At 41.7% G+C, this 26,935-nt stretch overlaps 1 protein-coding gene across 3 annotated transcripts in view; it reads right to left on the reverse strand.

The window, feature by feature from the left end:
- Positions 1 to 26,935, reverse strand: part of BMF (Bcl2 modifying factor) — a 100,331-nt gene that overhangs the window by 39,393 nt on the left and 34,003 nt on the right. For all 3 annotated transcript variants that reach the window (XM_089671336.1, XM_089671338.1, XM_089671337.1), the window contains exons 2-3: positions 22,440 to 22,735; positions 12,497 to 12,651 (exon numbers count right to left, since the gene is read on the reverse strand). In XM_089671336.1, coding sequence (XP_089527462.1) covers positions 12,497 to 12,651; positions 22,440 to 22,734 — 450 coding nt within the window. In that variant the 5' untranslated portion in view covers position 22,735. The remainder of the gene's footprint in view (positions 1 to 12,496; positions 12,652 to 22,439; positions 22,736 to 26,935) is intronic.

Consider the following 26,935-nt stretch of genomic DNA (forward strand, 5'->3'; position numbering starts at 1 on the left):
TGCAGAGTGCAGTGCTGTGGCTCCCACACACATGCACGGGAGTGACATCATCGTGGCTCCAGCCATTCAAACAGCCATAGCTCATGAACTTGGAAGGAAACCCAGGTGAGGATTGAAGCCCAAGCAGCAGTGACAGAGCGCTGCTGGAGGGCTTCATTTGAAAGGTAAGTATGTCATAATGTGCTAGTATGTTGTATGCTAGCACATTATGGCATAAACCTAAAGGGCCCCAATTTTTTTTTCTGGCTGGTTTACTACTGCTTTATACTGTAAGTTCAACCAACACTTATTTTTGTAGCTGTGGATAGAGATGGTAAGGATTAGAACAGATTTTACTGGTATCCAGTGATCCATTAAAGAGGTTTCCCCTTATTGACCTACCTGGTGACAAAAATTTCACCTTACAGGGAGTGAGGGTAAAACTTCAACAAACACAGACATAAATAAAAATACTTTTTTAAAGTAAAGATGCCGTCTGTTGTCCTCCAGCAATGTCAGGTCCAAGGTCCTGCTTTAGGTAGGGCAGGAGATCCCCGGTCGGATTTTTATTGCTCTTTGTGTCCCTGTTGTAGATTTTTACTCGCTTCCTGTTTGGGAAAACCATTGTCACTGGGCTAGAAAGTAACCTCTGTAACAAAGCCCCACATTTATAAACTGACAGGAGTCCTTGTCCCTTTTAATTCTATCCAAAAACTAAAAAAAAAGTTTTGGCTGGACATACACATCAAGGGACCCATGTTCATAAGGCAAAGATGTGGTGTCACTTAAAGAAACCAATTTGAGTCCAGCTGTCATTCCCTAGAGCAGGGGTGTCAAACTGGTGGCCCAACAGCTGTTTCGAAACTACAAGTCCCATCATGCTTCTGCCTCTGGGAGTCGTGCTTGTAACTGTCAGTCTTGCAATGCCTTATGGGACTTGTAGTTTGGCAACAGCTGGAGGGCCGCCAGTTTGACACCCGTGCTCTAGAGTAAACAATAAAACCATAGGCAAGAGTAGCATTCCTTGCTACAGCTATCCCATTGGCACAACACCTCTGCACTACATTGCCTCCAGTATTATGCATGAGGTACAATATGCCTTCTATTTAAGACATGGATGAAATGCAGTTTAACTTTTGTGCAGAGTAATGAAGATGCAGATGTGTATAAAAAACATATCTGCATCAACAAAGTGAAGCTATGGCTGCCACTTGGTTTGGATGTCACAGTATTGGAAACTCCAAAGAACAGTCAATGGGGGAGATCTACTAAAAATTGAGAGTGCAAAATCAGGTCCAACTCTGCATAGAAACCAATCAGCTTCCAGGTTTTAATGTCAAAGCTTAGCCCTTTCGCTGCCAGAGCCAGTTTTGCATTTTTTTTGCTCATGTTTAAAAAAATAATTTTTAGGCCTGCAAATTACACAAAGCCCCCCAAAACATTATAGAATTTCTGAAAACAGATACCCTAGTGAATAAAATAGTGGTGGTTCCAATATTACCACAAAGGTGTAATGCCCTGTACACACGATGAAAATATCGGACGAACGATCGGCTGTTTTTTTTCACCTGCTAGTCTCACATCCAGGGGCGGACTGACAACTCATGGGGCCCCCGGGCAATAGGGGACCATGGGGCCCCCATGTCCTCGCCCACACCCAAATAGCCTATGATAAAGCCAATGAAACGTACCGGGGGCATCTCATGGGGCCCCCTACTGACCCTGGGCCCTTGGGCAGCGCCCAAGTGTTTTAATGGTCAGTCCACCCCTGCTCACATCGAAAGTGAAAAGGTTACTAAAGATACGAAAATTCTCCTATAAAAGAAAAGAATTTCGAAAGTGTATTGCGTTGTATTTGTATTGTATTTTCAGACGATTACTGTACTGATTAAACGAAAATCGTACGATCTGGTATCGTACGAGAAACATTTTTGCGCTTGTCCCTTTGGATATTGTCGTACGAATTGTTGTGATCGGCTCTCAAAAGCTGTGTACTAACGATCCGATTATCGGACGATCGGTCCTCGTATGAAAATTTCCGTACAAGTTTCGTATAGTGTGTATGGGGCATAAAAAGCGCAAAATTTCAGTAAAAAACACATTAAAGTGAATTTTAAGGCAACCAAATGCAGTAAATCACCCACATGTTGATAAAATATAAAAGACGAGTTTGCGCCAGTTAATAAACACCCAACATGCCAAACCTTAAAATTTGTGTGTGCCTATGAAATGGAGACAAACTTCAGTACCCTAAATTTTCTATAGGCAATGCTTCAAAAGCCGCTATAGGTCATTGTGCTAGAATTATTGCTGTCACTCCGGCATGTGCAGCGACACGTAACATGTGTATCGCAATCAGCGGTTTCATGCGTAGGTGACCTGACCGGACCTGTTTACGTGCGTATATGTGGGGGCTTTTTTTTTGGGGGGGGGGGGATATGTGCTTGGGTGTAACTTTATTTTTTTGCAATGCAAGAAAAATAGTTTTTACTTAATGATAAATATTATTATATCAAATTCATAATTCGGCACTTATATTGATGGCAAGCTTGCAAAATATTTGGTTATAGGGGTGCCAGCGGGAAATTTCGGGGTGGGAGCCGGTGATCGACAGCCATAGCCACCAATGGTGGGGCAGGCAGGGCAGCGCGCACACCCCCTACCTGGAAATGCAAAATCACATATATATATATATATATATATATATATATATATATGTGTGATTTTGCGCAGCCTGCCGCCCTGTAGCAGTGTTTGTGCTATAGAATGGCGGGGAAGCAGTTAATCATATAAAGAAAGTCATATAAAGAGAGTCGCCGTCATAGACGTTAGTAAATAACATGCTTGGCCCTTGGGAGATTTGCTTCAGAGTTTAGATTTGTCATGCATAGAGATGCTGTTTACTTGTCACAGTGTTAGAACGATTAAGCTCATAAAATTACTATGAAACCAAGTCAATGTCCTCAGGGTAATCTTTAAACTCAGTTTTCTTGGACGATATAAAAAAAAGAAAAAAAAAAAAGCAGTAGTCAGGTGCTGGTAGTGCATTATGGGTAGTAAAATATCTTATGACTCAGACGCTAAATATAGAAAGCGATATAAACAGGGAGGAGACTTCAACCGCAAAACACACACACGGCCATGCTGTCCCTTGTTTCACTCACGCGATGCCTCCCCCTCCCTCCCCTCACTTTCCACAGCTATGCTGAGTTTCTCTCACCCTGTACAACCCTTACAGATTTTTACAAAGGAAAAGCTGCAGAACGGTTCTGCTTGGAATAATAGCTTGGGCAAAGCTCGGCAACAACTGCTCAGAGCAAACTTGACCACGTTTGCCGTAGACGTTAGATGAGTGTTCAGGCATGTAGGCGATACAATCATTCCATTAACGTGCATGCTTGTTTTTGCCGGCTAGGCGTGTTTATTGGTAAGGGTAGCAGGAAAGAAGCCAGACACCCTGTCATCTGCCTAATCTCAGGGGAGACAACAGGGACAAGCCAAAGATCTAACTCAGAGAAATGCTGGCTCTCATAAGGAGGATCAGCTGGGGATGTCTGCTACAACAGACATGACTGTCATCACCCAGTATAAACATCATCTAGATTGGGGACAATGATCTAACATTGCTGTGCCATTTTATAAACTGCTGAGCCCAGAAGTAGAAATAGGCAAGCCACAGGGGCCGTCAGGACCCGGAGCTGAACCCGCAACCTCTGTGGCTGTTTTCCCTGTTCCACCGAGGTTGTTGGACAGCTCCCTGCCCGATTCCTTGGACAACCTTGCTTTGTGTCTTGTTTCTAGTAAACTTTGAACCCTTTGCTCCTCCCACGAACTTCCTGATTTAAAAAATATGAAAACCCAAGATTTCATATTCCTGATATGTGCCTGCTGCACCATGTACTTGTATGAAAAAGTATCCTATTCTCTTTGTATTGCTTCCTTTGTGTGAAATCCCTGGTGTTCCTACCAGTCCCTCTGCTTTCGTATTAGAAACTGACCATACTAGGCAGGAGAGCACAGCATGGTCAGTAAGCTCCCTGCCCGATTCCTCGGACAACCTTGCTTTGTGTCTTGTTTCTAGTAAACTTTGAACCCTTTGCTCCTCCCACGAACTTCCCGATTTAAAAAATATGAAAATCCAAGATTTCATATTCTGGATATGAGCCTGCTGCACCATGTACTTATATGAAAAAGTATCCTGTTCCCTTTGTATTGCTTCCTTTGTGTGAAATCCCTGGTGTTCCTGCCAGTCCCTCTGCTTTCCTATTAGAAACTGACCACATTATGCAGAAGAGCACAGCATGGTCAGTAAGCTCTCTGCCAGATTCCTTGGTCAACATAGCTTTGTGTCTTGTTTCTAGTAAACTTTGAACCCTTTGCTTCTCCCACAAACTTCCTGATTTAAAAAATATGAAAACCCAAGATTTCATATTCCGGATATGTGCCTGCTGCACCATGTACTTATATTAAAAAATATCCTATGAGGCCACCCAATAAAAATACCTGTGATAGCAAAGAATATTTGGACCAACAAAAGTATATTTGGGATTTGTCAGAGATATAACTGTATAGTTTCAGTGTCCTGATGTTTTCGCTCAGTCAGAGAAGAACATCTTCTCCAAAATGAACATTATAAAATTCCATGGCTGGTAGGTGAACAGACTTGCTTACGGACTCTAGTGAGATGATTTCATGAGTACCCAATGGAGTTCTAAGGTTCGATCTTCATTACTCAATCAAGCCAAGCAATAGAGAGGTAATGTCTTAATGAGAATGTAAACCCAGCAGTTCATATTCCTGATATATGCCTGCTGTACCATGTACTTACAGTCAGGTCCATAAATATTGGGACATCGACACAATTCTAACATTTTTGGCTCTATACACCACCACAATGGATTTGAAATGAAACGAACAAGATGTGCTTTAACTGCAGACTATCAGCTTTAATTTGAGGGTATTTACATCCAAATCAGGTGAACGGTGTAGGAATTACAACAGTTTGCATATGTGCCTAACGGTGGACACCCTCCCCGATGCCTGCTCTACTTACCTTTGGGGTTGCACTAGAGCGGCTGCAGGGGTGCGGACAGCGTGACAGCCCCAGAGGTAGGTAGAGGAGGTATTGGGGGGATGGATGTCTGCTGTTGGTTCACCTTTACATTTTTCCTGTACAAGCAACACTTTAACACTTTAATCCTATAGCTAGCTACTCAGTAGTTTACCAGCATTTTTCAGCAGCAACTGATCTTTGTCATGGTACAAAATCTTTGTATAAATTCTAAGCCTTCCCACTTAATTTTCCACCCCAGCCAGAAACTGCTTAACAAAGTTTAAACAATTATATATTGTTTTAATCTGATATTATTACATAATTGTTAGTGCTCCTATGCACTAACCCTCGCGCCCCCCCCCCCCCGGACTAAACCACCAATGCTATTCAAAACTAAGGTTCAGTGTTGGGATCCTTACTTTTTAATATATTTATAAACTATATAAAAATCCCATTTCAGTCTTTGCAGATGACACCAAGCTGTGCAGTGGAATAATGTCCTTACAGAATGTCTTCAACTTACAGGTCGACCTCCATGCACTGTTTAATTGGGCATCTATGTGGAAAATGAGGTTTAATGTTGATAAATGTAAGGTTATGCACTTGGGGGCTAAGAATATACATGCATCATACATACTGGGGGGGGGTACAACTGGGGGAATCAATGGTGGAGAAGGATCTGGGAGTTCTGGTAGATCATAAGCAATATTAACGGCATGCAATGCCAAGCTGCAGTTTCTAAAGCGAGCAAAATCCTCTCTTGTTTCAAAAGAGGTATAGACTCCAGAGAGAGAGATATCATGTTACCTCGGTACAAATCATTAGTAATACCTCATCTGGAATATGCAGTTCAGTTTTGGGCACCAATTCACAAAAAGAACATTGGGGAACTGGAGAAAGTGCAGAGAAGGACAACCAAACTGATACGAGGCATGGAGGAGCTCAGCTATGAGGAAAGATTAGAAGAACTGAATTTATTCTCTCTTGAGAAGAGGAGATTAAGGGGGATATGATCAACATGTATAAATACATCAGTGGTTCATATAGTGAACTCTGTGTAGAGTTATTCACCCTGAGGTCATCACAGAGGACAAGGGGGCACTCTTTACGTCTTGAGGAAAAGAGATTTAATCTCCAAACACGGAAAGGTTTCTTCACAGTGAGAGCTGTGAAAATGTGGACTAGACTCCCTCAAGAGTTGGTTCTGGCCAGCTCAGTGGATTGCTTTAAAAAAAGGATACACAGAATATAACTGGTTATTAACATTTATAGGTAAAGTTGATCCAGGGAATATCTGATTGCCTCTCCGGGGATCAGGAAGGAATTGTTTTCCCCCACAGAAGCAAATTAGATCATGCTTTGCTGTTTTTTTTTTTGCCTTCCTCTGGATCAACTGTGGGTGTAGGATTATAACTTTCTTTTTTTTATGGTTGCACTACATGGACTTTTGTCTTTTTTCAGCCAGACTAACCAACTATGTAGCTATGTAATGTGAGAAAGACATCTGACTACATGGGGTTTATTTACTAAAGCTGGAGAGTCCAAAATCAGACTCCCTTCTGCATAGAAACCAATCAGCTTCTAACCTCAGCTTGTTCAATGAAGCTTTGGCAATGAAACCTGGAAGCTGATTGGTTTCTATGCAGAAGGGAGTCTGATTTTGGACTCTCCAGCTTTAGTAAATAAACCCCCATATGTCCATTTTTGTAAATGCCACTTTCCCCTAATACTGCTCTGTTATAACAGGCCTAAGCTACCATGCTGTTATTTTTAGCAAACAACGTCACTGTTGACTATCTTCTTCCTGGTTTTCCACCAATGATGTCCTGAGCCAGCTCACTTACATGTGCAGTTTGATTCCCAGGAGATCTTACAGAATTTAGCAAAATCCTGTGAGATCCCGTTGTTTTACAGAGATAATTACCCCTGGAGGCACAACTGACGTAGCCTTCCCAATGTGTATCTTATAGGTTGGCACACATCATCAGCGCCTCATAAAAAAGGGAGTAAGCAGAGAAAAAAATATGAGTAACACAAAAACGCATTTATTTTACTAGTGACTTTCACACATTTTTAAATTAGCATGCAGAAATGCATGCACCACTGAATTTTGCCGTTGGAGGATCTGTTTTAATACAAACTTCTTTAAAGCAGGCCACAGAGGAATCGAAAACTGAACGAAAATTCTTGTCGGTCAATAAATTATTTGTTTTCTGCATCATTATTATGCCAGGTGCAACAAGAGATTTTCGTGCCACGATCAAAAGTGTCTGATCCAACAAGTTAGATTTTTTTTTTTTGAAAAATGAAACAAATGACACGGCTCGCATGGCCGCATAGATGTGGGGATAAGGCATACAGGATCCATTATAAACTGCTGGCCAGGATGACCAGAAGATCTCAAAACAATAAATCCATTAACAAACAGGAGGGATGCAAAGTCACATTTCTGATCTTTTTTTTTTTAACGGTTGAACTGGATGGACTTTTGTCTTTTTTCAACCAGACTAACTATGTAACTATGATTTGCACAATATACACCTAATTGGACATCATTTACTTGTGCTAAAGCACTGTGTACCATAAACAATCATCAGGGCCTTTTCCCGAATTTACTGATTTCACTATTTTTTGTAAATAGTTTTTTAGTATCTCAGTGCTGCTGATATTCTCCAGCCTCTTATAGCCACTACCTCACTACCTGTCTGCATGCGCGCCTTCCAATGACAGCTGCTCATAATTTTTCAGGGTGGGTTTGCCTAGGTGACACCAGTAGTCCATATCTGTGCAGGTAAGTATAACATGAGTATTAATTTAGAAAAAAAAAAAAAACTTTACAACCGCTTTGAACTAACTTTCTTTCTGGAGTTGCCCTATAACTTTGACCAGATTAAAACAAAATCTTGTATGAAAGCAGCAACTGTTCTGCAAAGTACTGTACACATCGCGTGATGAGGACGGAGCCAACTGGTACACATATTCATTCTACACCTTTACACACAATATATCAAGCTGCTTTGCTTGCTCTGCCACAGTTTATTTTCCAGCACGCACAGGGTTCCTTTTAAATTTTAAAATGGGAAGAGACATTGAAAGAGGAAGTTCACTCAATGTGATCTGTTAACTATGCCAATGTTTTCATTCCTGGGTATACAACCAGAGGCAAAGTAGATTGTGTTGTAAGGTTCACATGCCTGCCAAAGGATTTACAGCACCTTTCTTTATCAATCTGCTTGTGTTTTTTTTAATTGTCCATTATGAAAATTGCAGCAGGATTAGTAAATGGGATTCCATGAAGGAGATAGCAGAATCAGCAATTCAGTCTGGGGGGTTTTACTATATCAGAGGATATGGGAAGCTAGGAAGTGATCTGTCCAACCAAAACTGAAATATAAAATTTAGAGTATTCCGGTCCTCTTTAAAGCCCAACAAGAATTAAAAAAAGTCTACTCAACTAAAATACACATTATGTTTAGGGGTTAGAGGAACAGCCATCATTCCTTACCCTGTTCTCTGCTCTGCCAACTACGGTCTATGGGCATTCCTTCTGCATCATCATATACAGCGCAAGGTTGCACTACTTGTGGAGGGGATGAGCATGCGGCCATGGGTGTAAGAGGCTTAGAGTGGTGACTGCGGGAGACTGGTTGACTGCTACAGGGACCCTGAAGAAGCATTGAATAAGGTAAGTATTTCTCTTTGTTCTGACACCTGTCTCCTGAAAGTGGATGTTTATAGATCTTAGATTGTAAGCTCCAAGGAGCAGGCCCTTCTAACCCTCTTGTATTGAACTGTATTGTTGCTGTATTGTCTCCCGTTATATTGTAAAGCGCTGAGCAAACTGTTGGCGCTATAGAAATCCTGTATAATAATAATAAATATTATGAAGACTTACATTCTAAAAAAGCTGCCTCTTATTCTCTCTCATCACAGTAGGTGTGGACACAAAAGTTCTGGCTCATATATGTACATGCAAAAATAAACAAAATGGAACAATGTTTATGAATTGCCATGATTTTAGTATCACTTTTAGGGCTAGTTCACAGAAAATCACGTTCTAAGCACGTTTCCTGCACCACGTTCAAAATGCAATGTTAAATTAAAGTGGTTCTAAGGGTTTCAAGGTTTTTTACATTCTTGCATTCTTTGTATGAAGGTAGAAAACCTGTGTGCAGCAGCCCCCTCTAATACTTACCTGAGCCCCATCTTGATCCAGCGATGTGTACGAGGGCAGCAGCTCTTCGGAGTCTCTGCCTCCTCATTGGCTGAGACAGCAGCAGGAGCCATTGGCTCTCTTTACTGTCAATCACAGCTGAGTGAGGAGAGAGAAGGGGTGGGGCATAGCCAGGATCTGTGCCTGAATGGACAAACAGTGCAGCTGCTCGGGAGCAGGAGGGAGGGGCCAGGAGCACTGGCGGGGGACCCTAGAAGAGGAGGATCAGGGCTGCTCTGAGCAAAATCATTGCACAGAGCAGATATGTATGACATGTTTGTTGTTAAAAAAAAATCACAGTATTTGTATCTGCTGACTTTTAAGTTTTCTTTTTCAGACTGAAGAACCTCTTTACAGATAAAAAGGCCATTTCTGACAGCTGTAAGTGATTACATATTTGAGAAGTAGAAATTGTTAATTTGTCAGGGAACCCCTAGCAATCTCCGGAGGAACCCCAGGTTTCCAAATCTGTTTGAGAAAGGCTACTGTAAATTGACATTGTGCTTTGATGCACACCTACAGGCACATTCAAATCAATTTAACATTAAAAGAAAAGTAGGTTTTTTGTTTTAACAATCATACTTACCTAGATTGACGCAGCATCGATTCAATGCTGCATCTGTCCCCTGCTGGCTCTATAGGTGAGAACTGAGTGATCAGACACTGCTGATCGCTCAGTTTTCCTTGCCGCTGAGCAAAGAGTGGTGACTGTCAGTCACCGCTGTCTCTGCTCTGCTCCCCCAGTGTTTACTGGAGCGCTAGGCTGTGTAGAGGGCTGGATCTTTCCCCAACCTGGACCGGCTCGGTGACATCAGCTGACAGTGGACTTTAGCCCACTGTAGGCTGAAAACAGGTCACAGAAGTGCAGAATGAACTGCACTCCTGTGATCCACAGGAGAGGTACAGCCAAACGAGACTATGGCTGTACTTCTCCTTTAATACTGGCCATATTCAGAGCAATTTCTAAGTAACTGTAACCATTTTCAACAAGCTATCTATTATAAAAATGACTGAACAACACCATACAACCTACAACCAACAGTTTCTATTGGAACTTTGAAATGATCCAAACTGGTGGTAGGTGTAGTTAATTCCTCTGGTTGTTTTTCAATCAAAATTGCCTAAAACTGCTACATGTATGGCCAAAATAAAAGTAAAGTATCTGAACATTTATTTCTGGAAACTCCGGTTAATCACAGGTTGTATCAGTAAAGTAAAGATAGGAGTTTAATGTTCAGTTAGAAAGCAAGGTCATGGCTTGCCTTGTCAGTTGTTAATAGAGCCAAATAGCTAGCTACATCAACATGCCCTGCAGTTACATTTACTCAGGGAGAGCAAGGATTAACCCCAGCCAGAATATACAGAGCAAGGAGGAGTGCATTTCATTTTACCTTCCCTGTGTGTTTTTTTTTATTGTTAAAACATTGGACGTGCTCCATTCTTTATAACCCCCTCTTTCTCCCCCTCCCCAGCCCTTTTCTTTCCTAACAAAAAGTGACAGGGATAAAACATTGCATAATGACAGAAAAGAGTCAGATTTCTGTAAAACCTGTTCTGCAGCTGCCTGGTTTTTGACTAGACTAAAAAAAAAAAAAAAAAAGTACCATTCTGCAGCCAACAGAAAAACAAGTGTGAAGCTATAACTTCACACTTGCATGTTAATTACTGCCTATATAAAGCAAGTCAATCGCATGCAGGGGTGAGGAAAGCTTCCGAATACCAGCACTGTGTATATATATATATATAAATATATATATATATTTATATATAAAAATATGGGGGGGGGGGGGGTGAAGCAGCATTACAGTTTTTGCCAGAAATAGTTCACACTGTATTATAGTCAACACTATCAATAGTCAAAAGTAAAAAGGTTAAAAAAAGAAATTAAGCAGACTCGATGGACCACTTGGTGGTTTTTCTGATGTCAATTTTCTAGGTTTCTACTATCACAAAGTTGCTGGTTTATTGCAGTTTTTAAATGCATATCTTCCACCAATCTGTTCCTATATTAAACAAAGCCTGCATGTCTAACAACCTTTCTTAATTCTTAGATATTCTCTTGTGCCCACTGATAGAGTCACCTTAACCTTTAAAAATGCAAATAATCCCTCAAAATTCACCTGATCAAAATACTCCTTTTTCCAGAAAAACTGGCACCATTTCCAACCAATAAAATCTTCCTTACCCAACATTTTTGAACATAGTATTTGTTTCATAGGTTGTTGGCCAATTAGGGTAGGACCCTCTTAAAGGGAAGCAAAACCTTCCTAGACTCCTATTTGCCAAGGTTGGTGCCATCTTAGCCTCTATGCAGATCTGCCCTTTCCATTGTGTTGTACATGTAACCCAGCTAAGACACCCACCATTTGAGTGAGTGAAAGATTGGTGGGGAGATGTCATAAGCACAATGGTACAGTTATCACCAGCATCATGCCTTGACTTTAGCATATACTGCACATGCACAAATAGGCAGAATGTACACTCACCGGCCACTTTATTAGGTCCACCTTGCTAGTACCGGGTTGGACTCTCTTTTGACTTCAGAACTGCCTTAATTCCTTATGGCATAGATTCAACAAGGTGTTGGAAACATTCCTCAGAGATTTTGGTCGATATTGACATAAGTCACTGTTGACTTTCTATCATCTCGAACCAGTCTGCCCATTCTCCTCTGACATCAACAGGGCATTTTTGTCCACACAACTGCCGCTCACTAGATATTTTCTCATTTTAGGATCATTCTCTGTAAACTCTAGAGATGGTTGTGCATGAAAATCCCAGCAGATCAGCAGTTTTTTAAATACTCAGACCAGCCATCTGGCACCAACAACCATGCCACGGTTAAAGTCACTTGAATCCCCTTTCTTCCCCATTTTGATGCTCGGTCTGAACTTCAGCAAGTCATCTTCACCACGTCTAGATGCCTAAATGCAATGAGTGGCTGCCATGTGATTTGAGTTGCTGCCATGTAATTTGTTGATTAGCAATTTGTGTTACCAAGCAATTGAACAGGTATACCTAATAAAGTGGCTGGTGAGCGTAAACAGAAACACTGCAGAAAACAACATTGGTATGTTTGATTAAGGATTTAATACCATTCACTCAACATTTCTAATGTAAGCTTTCTTTTAATCAGTAGATTTAGCGCAACTTAAAAATAGCAGAATGTTAAAAATCAATGAGAATTTAAAAATGTTGAACAGAGAAGCATTTGAATAATAAAACTTAATCATAAAAAAGATAAAATGTACCTTTTGTAAGTGAAGTCTATGGAACTGATCTCCAATACACTGTAACTTCCGAGCAATCCGCCTTTCAGCACTCTGCTCCAGTCTTGGGTGTTGTGTCTCCTCTCCTAATTGCATAGCTAAATCTAAAGGCTGGTGTAAAAGGTACCCGGCATTTCCTGTAACACACATAAGAGTCGTCATTATTCTTTCTACAGGTAATCTGCTAGCTATATATTTTTTTTTTATTTTAGACATCACACCTATGACACATTTGTTTGTTTCTCCAGCTTATGACTAACTACTGGTTAACATGATTCAAAACCTTTTTCAATATGGCCACTGAAATAGTTCATTTCAAGGACAACCAGTCATCTAGCTGAAATTATTATTATTATTATACAGGATTTATAATAACAGAAGCCAACATATTGGCTTCTGCACTTATATACAATATAACGGGAGACAATACAGCAATAATACAGTTCAAAACAAGAGGGTTAGGAGGGCCCTGTTCCTTGGAGCTTACAATCTAAGAGATAATCTCTTTACTTTGAAAGTGTAGCAATTAATAGTAGATAAGATGTAAAAGCTATGGAAAATGTTAAGACCTGGCATGGCAATCAGTGATTATTTGGCATATATCTGGTGTCTAACATAAGATGTCTTATATGTATACAGGAGATACCCTGGAATGTTTGGCCTTGGTACAGACACACACAGGTTAAAATGGCAATTAAAAGTCAATTTCCTACATCTGTGGCTTTTGCAATTAGTGTCTGCGTATAAATAGTTAATGTGTTTGTTAGCTCTTATGTAGATACACTGAGCAGGCTAGATACTGAGCCATGGGGAGCAGCAAAGAACTGTCAAAAGACCTGCATAACAAGGTAACAGAACTTTCTAAAGATGGCAAAGGATATAAAAAGATATCCAAAGCCTTGAATATGCCAGTCAGTACTATTTGATCACCTGTTAAGCAGTGGAACATTCAGGGGTCTCTTTAAACCAAACCAAGGTCAGGTAGACCAAGAGAGATTGCAGCCACAACTACCAAAATAATTGTTCAGTATACAAATTAAAACTCACAGGTTACCTCATGAGAAATGCAGGCTGTTCTGGAAAAAATATGGTGTGGTTGTTTCAAGAAGTACAATATGACAATAATTGAACAAAAATGAGCTGCATGGTTGAGTTGCAAAAAAAAAAAAGCCTTTACTGCGCCAATGCCAAAAAGAAAAGAAAAAACAAAAACGGTTACAATAAGCCAAACAACACCTTGACATACCTCACAGCTTCTGGCACACTGTAATCTGGAGTGATGAGACCAAAATAGAGCTTTATGGTCACAACCATAAGACCTATTGTCAGGAATGGATTCAGCACTGGTGGTGGGACTCTCCTGCCGTGTGGGCTGCAGTACCAGAGCTGACCAGCGGGTGCTCTCAGCACTGGTGGTGGGACTCTCCTGCCGTGTGGGCTGCAGTACCAGAGCTGACCAGCGGGTGCTCTCAGCACTGGTGGTGGGACTTTCCTGCCGTGTGGGCTGCAGTACCAGAGCTGACCAGCGGGTGCTCTTAGCAGTCAGAAGATCACAATCAGCCAAACCTGGGGCTGATTACAGAAAGGTGTATATAAGGCATGACCAGGCCTGTGCTCTGGGCCTTGGTGTATGTTTCCCCATGAGCCCCTGTATCCTGTTCCTAGTTCCTGTGAGAAGATACCTTGTTGCCGACCCTGCCTGATCCTGATTCCTGTTGACCATCTCCTGTTCTGACTACTGGCTCATCCCTGACCATCCTTCTGCCTGATCCTCTGTACTACGCTGTCTGTGAGTTACTGAACCCGGCTTGTGACCTTGACCATTCTCTGCCTGCTCCTTTGATACCTTGCTGCCCGCACGTTGCTGACTTGGCCTGTCTGACCACGCTCACTACTCTGCCATCCATCCATCCTGCACGGATCCAGCCGTACCTGCACATACCTCTGGCTGATCCCTCTATCACTAGCAGGTGTACTCAGGGGCCGCGACCTGGTTCCTGTCTGCTCCAAGTCCATCCCCACCATCAGGGGCCCTGGTGAATAGCAGACTGGGACTTAGACTCTGCGCCCTGGGGAATCCTGCCCTGAGGACCGCTAGAGGTACCACCAGGCAGTCGTTACAGAACCCTACGGCCGGCCTGACCATTCCACCTCTCCAGCCCTGACTACGCCTGTGTTCCTGCACCTCCTAAGATTAGTGGAAGGTTAGTTTGCTCACTGTGCGTTTATATATATCTGGGTGGCTAATAATAACCTGTATTATACTATACCTGAAACCTGCGTTTCCCTGTGTCAGTCCACACCTTTCTGGTCATTCCTTGATTCCTGACACCTATCTTTGGAGAAGGGTCAACAAGGCCTATAGTGATAAGAATACCATCTCCACAGTGAAGCATGGTGGTGGCTTACTGATGTCGTGGGGCTGTGTGAGCTCTAAAGGCACAGGGAATCGTGTGAAAATTGGTGGCAAGATGAATACAGCATGCTATCAGAAAATACTGGTAGACAATTTGCATTCCTCTGCATGAAAGCTGCGCAAGGGACACTCCAGCACAACAATGACCCTAAGCACAAGGCCAAGTTGACCCTCCAGTGGTTACAGCAGAAAAAGGTGAAGGTTCTGGAGTGGTCATCACAGTCTCCTACCTTAAAATATAACTAAAGGCAAAACGTTTTATTTAGTTTTGGATAGAGTGCAGAAGGATTAGAACACCCGTCACTTTTTATTGCTGTCCTACCCCCGTTAAGGAAATTCATCCTATTTGTCCTGTTTACCGTTATCATTGAAATTGAAACTAAAAGAAAATCCCAAATTTTGGGATGTCCCCAGAAAAGTAATAGAGGGGAAATCTCCCAATGGGGACACTCGTTTTGGTGACCTGAGGGTTCCCAAGGAATTCCCTTAATTTGCAGGGATTTCCTCTCATTTCTTGTTTTGCCAATGGACAGGAAGTGAAGGGAAATCTCCCCAATGGAACAAAACAAAGAAGGCAAAAAAAATTTGACAGGGGTTATAACCCTCCCTTATTCTATCCAAAATGAAAAAAAAAAAAAAGTGCTTATAGTTCTACTTTAATATAATTAAGCCACTTTCTGGGGAAATCTCAAATGTGCTGTTCATGGAAGACGAACAAAGACTTTGCATGACCTGGAGGCATTTTGCCAAAACAAATGGACAGCCATACCACCTACAAGAATTTGGGGCCTCAGAGACAACAATTACAAAAGACCGCACGTTGTCATTGATGCTAAAGGGGGCAATACACAGTATTAAGAACTAAGAGTATGCAGACTTTTGAACAGGGATCATTACATTTGTTTACTTGTTGCCATGTTTTGTTTTATGATTGTGTCAGTCTGTTATGACCTACAGATGAATATGAATCCCGTAAGAAATAAAAGAAATGTGTTTTTCCTGCTCACTCCTGCTTTCTTTAAAATGGTACATACTGTACAGTATATTACCAAATGTATACAAACTTTTGAGCACAACTACAAAAAAATGGAAACACTACATGATTTGAAGGTGATGTCATGCTTCAAGTTGAAAGTGGAAGTGAAGTAACATTCTTTTGCTTCCGCTATGTGATGAGACACCTAGCTAACAGGTGAGAAGCCTCACTTTCATCATTCAATGCGTGCGCTGCGAGAGCTGTTTGTTTATGTTTTCAGAGTAGTGTGGAGCTACATGCAGGCAGTGTCAGGGCCTGGATCTGAACCTGCGACCTCTGTTGTGTCTGGTGGTGTCTCTTCTTGCTGAGCCATCTGGAATGCTAGACAGCTCCCTGGACAATTCCTTGAATGATCCTGCCTTGAACCTTGTTTGTCTTGAACCTTGAACCTTTTTGCTCCTCCCATGAACTTCCTATTAAAGCCATGCCTTTGCACTTCCTACTTGCCAGATTATAGTGCCCCCCTCCACCAGTATCTCACTCTTGTCACTCCTGCTGCCATCTGTGTTTTTGCTACTAATCCTTATTGACCTTTGGCTTTGTACTTGACTATATTTCTGCTTGATTCCAACCTGTAATCACTCATTACCAACCTTTGGCTTGTTTATGGACTACGCTCCTGCCTATCCCTGCCTTCTATATCTGTTATTGGACCCCAGCTCTCTCACTTCCTGCTGGAGTGATCCTGAGGACTGCGACATGATACTAACTGCAGCAAAACCCATTTCCACCACCAGGAGCTCTGGTGAACACCTATTAGTACTTAGACTCCACACCTCAGGTGAGCCCCTGTCATCCGCCAGGGTGACCTGCTTGTGTACTTATCCAGCTGGTTGGTGGGTGCGTCACTACTACTATAGCTATTGGCCTCTGAGTCTGACTCCAGATCGTGGCAGGCAGTTTCTGTTAGTGAATGGTGACACAATGGCTGTACGCCCCCCCCCCCCCCCTACACATCCAGGTTTGACAGGCATGCAGGGACAAGTGTGTGGCCCCAAATGCACACTGTCTACATTTGAGGCATCACAATTGTCCCTGCATGCCTGTCAAAATCTAGTATATGGGTGAGTCAGTAATGACGCTGCACCTACATGCAATAAAAAGGGCTCCATGCTGCTCCTAAATCATAAACAAAGGTTTCTGAATGCAGCTCGGGCCTCAGCCCCTGAATGAGCCCTAAATTAGAGAAATATATTCTTACTCCTAGCTTTATCAGTGCCTTCCCAATGACAGTGTGACCTATACCAAACACTGAAAGAAGAATTAATGAGTAATACATCTTCGCAATAAACATTCTTCTAACTGGTGAAGGCCACTGTGAACCTAAACTGTCACTTAGTATATCTGAAAGAACAAAAGTACATTTTTTAAAAAATATTACAGACATGTATATACACCCATTTCAGCATTTGTTTTTAGGTCTTAGATATATTATACTGGAGAATCCCACAGAATCCTTTAATTGCATGAACAGCAGTCTGTGTTCTAAGAGTATGTAAGATTGTGGCATTCAGCCACTGTCCATAATTAGAACCACATTATTTTCCATCTTCAGGTTGTATCAGCTGTGCCGTGCCAAAGATAATTTTAGAGACATGTATCTGTATTCCTAAGTAATTTGCGCATTAAAGCTTGATGGGAACTCGTATGTGAATTGTGATGGACTGCAACGAGTGGAATATGTTGACAGCACAGCCTTCTACTGGGTCAAGGAAGGTTCCTGACCTTTTGGATGAAGAGTAAGTTGTGATTTTGGTAGCACTGAGCTGTCTTCTCAACATTACGCAAAGGGGGATATTTACTAAAACTGCATGGTGCAAAATCTGGGGCAGCTCTGCCTAGAAACCAATCAGCATCCAGGTTTTATTGTCAAAGCTTAATTGAACAAGCTGAAGTTAGAAGCTGATTGGCTCCCATGCACAGCTGCACCAGATTCTGAGTGCTCCAGTTTCAGGCTAGGTTCACATCTGTACAGGTGGTGCTGCTGTGGATCCGCACGAAAATTCGAGCAGCCGCACAACCCGCACAGAGAAATGCGGACCCCTGGGCAGGTGCCATTAATTCTAATGGCACGCCGCCCGCACTGGAAAACGCAACCGTACTGGGAAACCGAGGTTCCCATGCGGGCTGCATTTTCGGAAGAAGTGCAGGGACTTCTTCCCTGCGTGTCACAGGGCACGGGAGTCCATTCAAAATGAATGGGCTCTCGTGCCCATGCAAAACGCGGCCCGCATGGCAGCATATATGTCAACTGGGGCTTAGTAAATCTACCCCAAAGTATGTTTATACATCTTTACAGCACTATTCTTCTTACTCCATATGTTATAGCATTCAGATCTTATACTGTTACATTTAAAGTGTACCTCTCATCATACTGGCCAACATTCTTATCCTGCCTCCAGCAGAGAGTCATTGACCTGGAACAAGCACACAGTCTGTGAAGTATGACCTGACCTCAAGTTCTAACACACTTGTTCTAGGTCAGAGACTCAATTGGGAATCCAGAATTAGGATGATAGCCCTGAAGTATACATTTTTTTTAAAACAAGTAAACAGTTGTAGCTCTCAGATTTCTGTACTCATAGGTTCATTTTAAGGATATAGCATGGATAGTTTCTTCTGACAGTTGCTATTAGTTGCTATTTTATCAGTATAGACCAAGGGTAGGCAAACTTAAAGAGGTGGAGATCTACCTGAACAACATACAGGATCACTGGGCATGTCATCCGCTCTCTTCTCCAGATTATGGGAATATTAATTGGGGGTGGGACCAAGCAGATGTGATAGTAATGTTAGGCTGTTCATTTAGCATTGTTGAAGTTGTTACGTTGTGGGCCGGGGTATGCCCCAAGGCCATGTTTTGTACTTCTTTCAAAATCTCAATAAACAAAAGTTTGAAAAGAAAAAAAAAACAGGGCACAATGTCACCCCCTCACACCTGATTTAAACTTCTAGTTGTCATACTTCCGTGTCGCAATTGCGTGCATTCCACGGCAATCTGGTTTAAATCAGGTGGTGAGGAGGCAACATAACGTCTCCTCACCACTTGTCAAACACACTTAGATCACTTTTGAGAGGAGCAGCAGTGCCTACTGCACTGGGGAATGAGCCCATAGTACTGCGCACTGCACCTACTGTGTCAGGAAACTGCAGCGCATCAGTGTGAAAGCAGTCCTATACTATATTTCCAGTGTATTGCTTCACACTGACCTGAAGATCTCTTCTTTCCTGCTGCTGGCACCACTCTGGAGGCTGCTAGCCGGGATAAGAGATGGAGTGCAGTTGGTATCACTCCGCATGGGACAGGAGCCAGCACTACAGAGGAGACATCGGCTTATGTGGCTCTTGCTCCCTACTACAACTCCAACTTTACAAAGAGTCCCTCTGTATTGCACTCTGATGCTCTGGGATGACGGGTCAGCAAGCCCTGACCGTGATCTACCAGTCACCTGGCCAAGATCTACTGGTAGATCGTGACAATGTCTTACTTCGGGTAGTTACTAAAAACAAATATATTCTTTATTTGCTGCAAAACAAGCTAAAACATACACTCTACATTAAATATAAATATTATACTAACAAACACAATCATACTGTAATACTGCACAACCTATAATCAATAAATAATTTATAGATAATTATGTTATTCAAGCACAAGTACATACTGTAGATATTAGTAGATAATAAATCTATGATGATAATAACACTGAAGAAATAATTATTGAAGCTTGTAGCTGTAATAAAGTTGTCATCCAAAAGAGGTCATTCTTCTTCGGCCTCCTGTACTTCCTTGGCTGTGAACATGGCATTCCTGGGGGCAGCCACATGCCAGTGGGCTCAGCTTGCAGGAAAGGAGACTACTAAAGGTGATGCTACACTAAGCTATATTCCCTGTATAGAGGCAGATGCAAATTCGGCTGGTTTAATGTATTCTAAGGAGTCCAGCTGACTATTCATTGTCAGATTACAACGACAAAGTGGGGAGAATTCTTGCATCCACCATGACTGTGTGGATGGGGAAATCAATTCTGTTTTTTTTTCCTTCAACCCATTGGCTGAATAAAAAAAACTGAGCCATGAATGGCCAGCTTTAGAGTACACGGTTGGGGAGGAGTGTACAGTGCTGACGTCATGCTGCTGCACGATTCCGGGTTGCCAGCGGCCATCTATGTAAGCTGACATTTCTTTGATGTACTTGATGCATTTTATATGGATTTTATAATAAATACTACACTATTGGAAGCATCTTTGCTCCTTGTGAGCGTTATTTTATCACAGCCAATCCAGACAGAGTGGTACCTAGTCATTTGCTATCACGTGCATTTATGGAACTTCCGTTTGGACATAGGGGCGTTCACGCTGTTGTAGTGGGAGCCATCAGTTTTGGCGAATCTTGAATTCATGGGGAGATGTGGATGGCATTTCTTTACTGCAAGCAAGAGCACTTTGTGGTGGTGGACTGATATTTTCAAGTTTTTTTCACTGAAAATTTGATTATATGGACGGTCATTTTATTTTCATTTGATTCTTGAACTGTTGATTGGCGCTACATTTTTACTGTTATGCACAGAGTACACGGTTGTTGACACAATAGGTTGATTTGTGTGATAAACAAGAAACAATGTCCAGTACATAATCAGTCTAAACTTTGACAACGTCTCACACATTTGGTATCAGGAAGAGTAGCAGAATGTGTTTTGTGGTGAAATTCTAAGTATACCCATGCTATGTGTGAAAAATATCTTATGAAATTGACAACTTTGTGTACAACAAAAAAAAAAAAAAATCATCCTTGGGACAAGTAGTATAATATGTATAATTCCAAGTATGCTTATGATGTTTGTTAGAAATATCTTATTGGCAAGTTTGTGTAAAAAATACATTTTCATTTTATTTCCAGCATTCTACAGAAACTTGTGGCAAAAAAAAATTAAAGCAGTGTTCCAGTCACACTTTAAAAAAGCTGCAAAAACTGTAGCATGAGTAGCGCTGCACTTTCTGAATAGTCCCGTAGTCTTCTGGGACCTGTTAAGTGTCCCAGAAGACTACAGGGAGGGAGGAAAGAGGACAACTCCTCCTGATTGCCTAGGCAATCGCAGCAGAAGTGTGAGTGGGTACCTGTCAATTTCAGGTACCCAGTTCCCCACACCCCAAAGGTGCCAATCCTTAATGCGGAGCAGGGGACCAGTGTTTAAAGCAGAACTTCCCCTTTTTGGTTGAGCTCCTCTTTACGTCCATGCCTCTTAGAAGATACCATGAAGTGTTTGCTCTCTCCATAATCGGGTCATTTTGTAGGTGTTTCTCCTGTCTTGGAACTTCAGGGACTCAAGAAATATGATATGTAGTCAGTAAGTTTAACATGTAATATATGCTTTATTAAAAACCCAAAAGGTGCTCTTTGTATTTTGGGCCCCTCTATGCTTCTATGCTGTGAAATAAATTTCACATATGTGGTATCGCCATACTCGGGAGGAGTAGCAGAATGTGTTCTGGGGTGTAATTGTAAGTATGCCTATGCAGTGTGTGAAAAATGCAAGGATTCATTGTACCATGGATATGGGAACAGCTCACTCTTTAAACATTTGAGAACTCTCTATCATAGACTATCTGTTTTACAATAAGGGGTCATTTTGGGGAGATTTGTACTGTCCTGGCATTTTAGAACAAGATAGGCAGTCGGTACATTAGGATCACTTTTCAAACAAATATACCATAGTTTGTAGACTCTAACTTTCACAAAGACTAAATTATATACACGGATTTGTTTTTTTAATGTAAAGTAAAAAATATGCATGCATCCTACATACTAGGAGGAGTACAACTGGGGAATCAATGGTGGAGGAGGATCTGGGTGTTTGGATAGATGAGGGAGAGAGAGAGAACCAAACTGATAAGAGGCATGGGGGAGCTCAGCTCGAATTTATCATTAAAGCGGAACTGACATTCCAATGTAACAAACAGCCAGCAGGCAGGCTTTTATTGCAGAAGAGACATGCAAAGTCTTTTCTGCAATAAATTGTCCCTACTTGCCTGCTTACAGTCTTCTCGGGTGATTACTTGCCTATTTTTTAATATTAATCATGTGACTAGCTATACATTATTGTTGAGAATAGGTTTGTATAGCATCCCAGCACAAATATTGTGTAGTATTACATATAACATAGAATGCATGCGTTCTAGCATATTTTGTAGCAAATAAAATATATTTTATATATATATATATATATATATATATATATATATATATATATATATAGTGGCTGACTATAAGCCTTTCAGAAATGTGTCCCTTGTACACTGCAATAAAAACATGACAGAGGGTCAAACCATTTCCTAAAAGGTTTTACCTAGACGTACACTTTAAAAGGAAAAAGAAAACAAGAATGATTTTATTCAATTAATGGTGAAAAGACAAGTTCAGCTGCTACAACAAAGAACAATAAATACAGCATTAACAGGTATGAGTCGCTTACCATAAAAGAGTCTCTGGGGGGATTCTGCGACACCACAAGGTAACATAATATCACCATTAACAGATGATGGCTCTAAGGTTTGGGTGGCCTTATCCTCGCAGTCCGTGATCCTGCACCCGGGGCCACAGCAATGGGAGAGGGGGAACAGCTGAAATCGACCTAACATACAAGTGTAAGCTGGGCTGTGGGTGAACATAGCTGAAGGGGTCAGAGGCTGAACAGGAAACCCAAAGTCATCAGGATAAAATACATCATCGTCCAATTCATCTGAGCTCAGAAAAATATCCTGCTCCATCCTGCAGGAGAAAAAAAAAAACTACATATTAAAATACCATACAACACAGACCAATTAAAACATCTAATTGTATAACTTCAATATAACATACAAAATACTTTATTTTATAATTCAATGTTTTATATCACAGATATTAATATATTACTGAAGAGGCCACCCAATAAAAATACCTGTGATAGCAAAGAATATTTGGACCAACAAAAGCATATTTGGGATTTGTCAGAGATATAGCTGTATAGTTTCAGTGTCCTGATGTTTTCGCTAAGTTGGAGAAGAACATCTACAAAATGAACATTTCAAATTCCATGGCTGGTAGATGAACAGACTTCCTTACGGACTCTAGTGAGCCAATCTCATGAGTACCCAATGGAGTTCTAAGGTTCGATCTTCATTAATCAATCAAGCCAAGCAATAGAGAGCTAATGCCTTAATGAATATGTAAACCCAGCAGTTCATATTCCTGATAAGTGACTTTTGTACTATGTACTTGTATGAAAAAGTATCCTGTTCTCTTTGTATTGCTTCCTTTGTGTGAAATTCCTGGTGTACCTGCCAGTCCCTCTGCTTTCCTATTAAAAACTGACCATGCTAGGTAGGAGAGCACAATGTGGTCAGTTTTCTGGCTGTGCTGAGAGGTAATCCAATGATCAGTCTTGTGCTGACTCTCCCCCACCCCCTGCACAGCCATTCACCGGGAAGACCTGTGTACTGCTGCTTCTCTTCCCCCAGCTCTCTAAGCTCCATACGCAGCTGATAATAGAGTGTATGTGATCACTTAAAAAAAGGAAAAAAAAAAAAAAAAGATTTATAAACGTGAACACACACACACAGAAGACACTTTGAAAAGCATCCCCTTAGCATCTCTGGTCATGGCCATCTTGAGTAAGTGCAGATGATTCATGTATTTACTGTACTTTCTGGAATCCATCTGCCTTTAGCTCAGTCACACAGGGAAGAGGGTGTGCTTAGCCGAGAAAGCCCCTCCTCCCCTCCTGAGATGTACGACATAATTTTCCTAGGCCTAGAAACCAGGAAGTAACTGAAGAAATATACACTCATGGGCCACTTTTTTTTTGGTACACCTTGCTAGTATCGGGTTGGACCCCCTTTTGCCTTCAGAACTGCCTTAATTCTTCATGGCATAGATTCAACAAGGTGTTGGAAACATTCCTTAGAGATTTTGGTCCATATTGACATGATGGCATCACGCAGTTGCTGCAGATTTGTTGGCTGCACATCCATGAACCGTCGATACAAGGCAGGATGGATCCATACTTCATGTTGTTTACGCCAAATTCTGACCCCACCATCTGAATGGCGTAGCTGACATAAAGACTCATCAAACCAGGCCACGTTTTTTCAATCTTCTAGTGTCCAAATTTGATGAGCCTGTGTGAATTGTAGCCTCCGTTTCCTGTTCTTAGCTGACAAGAGTGGCACCTGATGTGGTCTACTGCTGCTGTAGCCCATCTGCTTCAAGGTTTGATGTGTTGTGCATTCAAAGATGGTATTCTGCATACCTTGGTTGTAACGAGTGGTGTTTTGAGTTACTGTTGCCTTTCTAACATCTCGAACCAGTCTGCCCATTCTCCTCTGACATCAACAAGGCATTTTCAACCACATCTCTTTTTCGGGCCATTCTCTGTAAACCCTAGAGATGGTTGTATGTGAAAAACCCAGTAGATCAGCAGTTTTTTTAAATACTCAGACCAGCCCATCTGGCACCAACAACCATGCCATGTTCAAAGTCACTTAAATCCTCTCTTTCTTCCCCATTCTGACGCTCAGTTTGAACTTCAGCAAGTCAACTTAATCATGTCTAGATGCCTAAATACACTAAATACACAGTTGCTGCCATGTGATTAGCAATTTATGTTACCCAGCAATTGAACAGTTGTACCTAATAAAGTGGCCAGTGAGTATAAGAACGTTTTTGCTCCCATTCACACCGGGTGTGACTTGTCATACAATTTGGATCTGTCAAGTCACATGACAAGTCACACCCTATTTGCCGCAATGGAGCCATACAAATTGGTGCAACTTTGAAATAGGTTCTTTTTGTGTGATTTCATGTGCAAATTGCATTGACATCTGTGTATAAAGTCACACAGATGTTGGCAAGCCGGACATGAAGTCGCACTGATCGGCAGCTTTGAAATCACGCTGAAGTAGTGCAACTTCAAAGCTGCACCCGGTGTGAACTGGGTCTAAAACAAATAAATATTGTAGACTTTCCTATCTATTTACTAACGATAACAGCACAAGGATTACAACTAGTCAATGTTGACTGAGAGAGTGAAGCTCCACTTTAAGGCACTTTTCTTTTTCTAACTACATCCCCTCAGCACTTTCACTGGAAATACCTACCTACCACATTGTTGCTGTCCTGAGATCTTCACTGTGAGGTCTGCTAAACACCACAAAAACTGTGTCTGAAATCCTCAGAAATCTACCAGACTGTGCTGGAATATGCACACAGCACCTACCATTCCCATTAGTGGTTAGCCCGCTTATCAGTCGGTTTTTCATTGAAATGAATGAAGGCAATGACACATGTGCACTAAAAAAGCGTGAAGGATTTCTGACGGATTCAGTCGCAGCCAGAGCTGCATAGCGGAGGTGTGGGGCCACTATGTTGGTAGATTTATCATAAGCTTGATGATTGAGGAGAAGAGAGGAGTATAGAAAGCTAGGTCTACTACACTTCCCAAATTAATTAAATAATAATTTAGCCTGTTACCTATGGTTTCTGTGCTACAAATCTAAACCAACATACCCATCTCTGTCAACTTTCACTTATACAAATTCTCAGTTTGGTTGTAAAGGAGAAGAATTCCACCCTTTGGACTTCAACTGGTATGCCACAGAATTGGTCATGTACAGAATTTCAAAATATACCGCACTAACATATGATAGCACAATGACTGACAATGGAAATGGTAGCACAATGATTGACAATGGAAAGGGTAGCGCAATGATTGACAATGGCAATGGTAGCGCAATGATTGACAATGGCAATGGTAGCGCAATGACTGACAACAGAAATGGTAGCGCAACGATTGACAATGGAAATGGTAGTGCAATGATTGACAACAGAAATGGTAGCGCAATGATTGACAATGGAAATGGTAGCGCAATGATTGACAACAGAAATGGTAGCGCAATGACTGACAATGGAAATGGTTGTACAATGATTGACAATGGAAATGGTAGCACAATGATTACACACATGCACATGTACTCATAACCTTACCCAATTTCATTCTTATAACTTGCATTTGGGTCGAGTGACCAACTCTTGGCTGTATTAATGCAAATTTAAAGTGGTAGTAAAGTCAGTTCTTGTACCTACAGGTAAGAAAATAATAAGGCTTACCTGTAGGTACTGTAAATATCTCCTAAACATGCACTGTATAGGAGATATGTACTTGTGTAGAGCACCGGCATGCCTGTGCCGTTCCTTCAGAGCTGCGTGCTATAAAAAGTGACTATAGCACGGCTGGGCCCTTCAAGCCTGTGAACCCGGAAGAAGGACCAGGTGAAGATGGAAGCCCTGCCACTGGTGACAACGCGCCACTAGAGAGCTTAGTTTTAAGGTAAATTTCACATACTGTGCTAGTATGCGATGCATGCTAGAACAATATACCATTGTCTTGCAAGTTTTTTTTTGTTTTTTAGAAAAGGTTGTTGTTTACTATCGTTTTAATAAAAGGGAATTATGTGCCCCACTACCCTAGGGACAAGAGACCTTCCCTATTCAGTCAGCCCTCCCAGCCACCCATATCTTCCATTCTTCCTTGCAATATTCTCCTTTGCGCTTTCCTTTTTTTCCATTGTTTTGCCTACATTCTCTTTGGGTAGTGTAGATACAGTAACTATGCACTTTGGAAATCAACTCAGTCCTCCTACAATTCATCCTTTAATAGGACCTAGTGTTGGGGATCGCCGCGGCGCTGGTCTCGGCGAAGTGCACCGCCCTGTGCAGGGACACGGGCACTAGGGCCGGGCCGACTGCGGCGATCGAGCTCGCGCATGCGCAGTAGAGGCCGCGGGCACGCGCCTGGCACCAATGACAGCGCAGGGCGGGATATTTAAATGGCCCTGAGCTTTCATTCAGTGCCTTCTGGTCTTACCCTGTATTGCGAACCTGTTTCTTGTAAGTTGCTGACCCAGATTGTGCCTGACCCTGCTGTATTCTCCT

This window comes from Staurois parvus, unplaced genomic scaffold (assembly GCF_062004578.1).
Source record: "Staurois parvus isolate SC_StPar_1 unplaced genomic scaffold, SC_StPar_1.0 ptg000104l, whole genome shotgun sequence".
Classification (NCBI taxonomy): Eukaryota; Metazoa; Chordata; class Amphibia; order Anura; family Ranidae; genus Staurois; species Staurois parvus.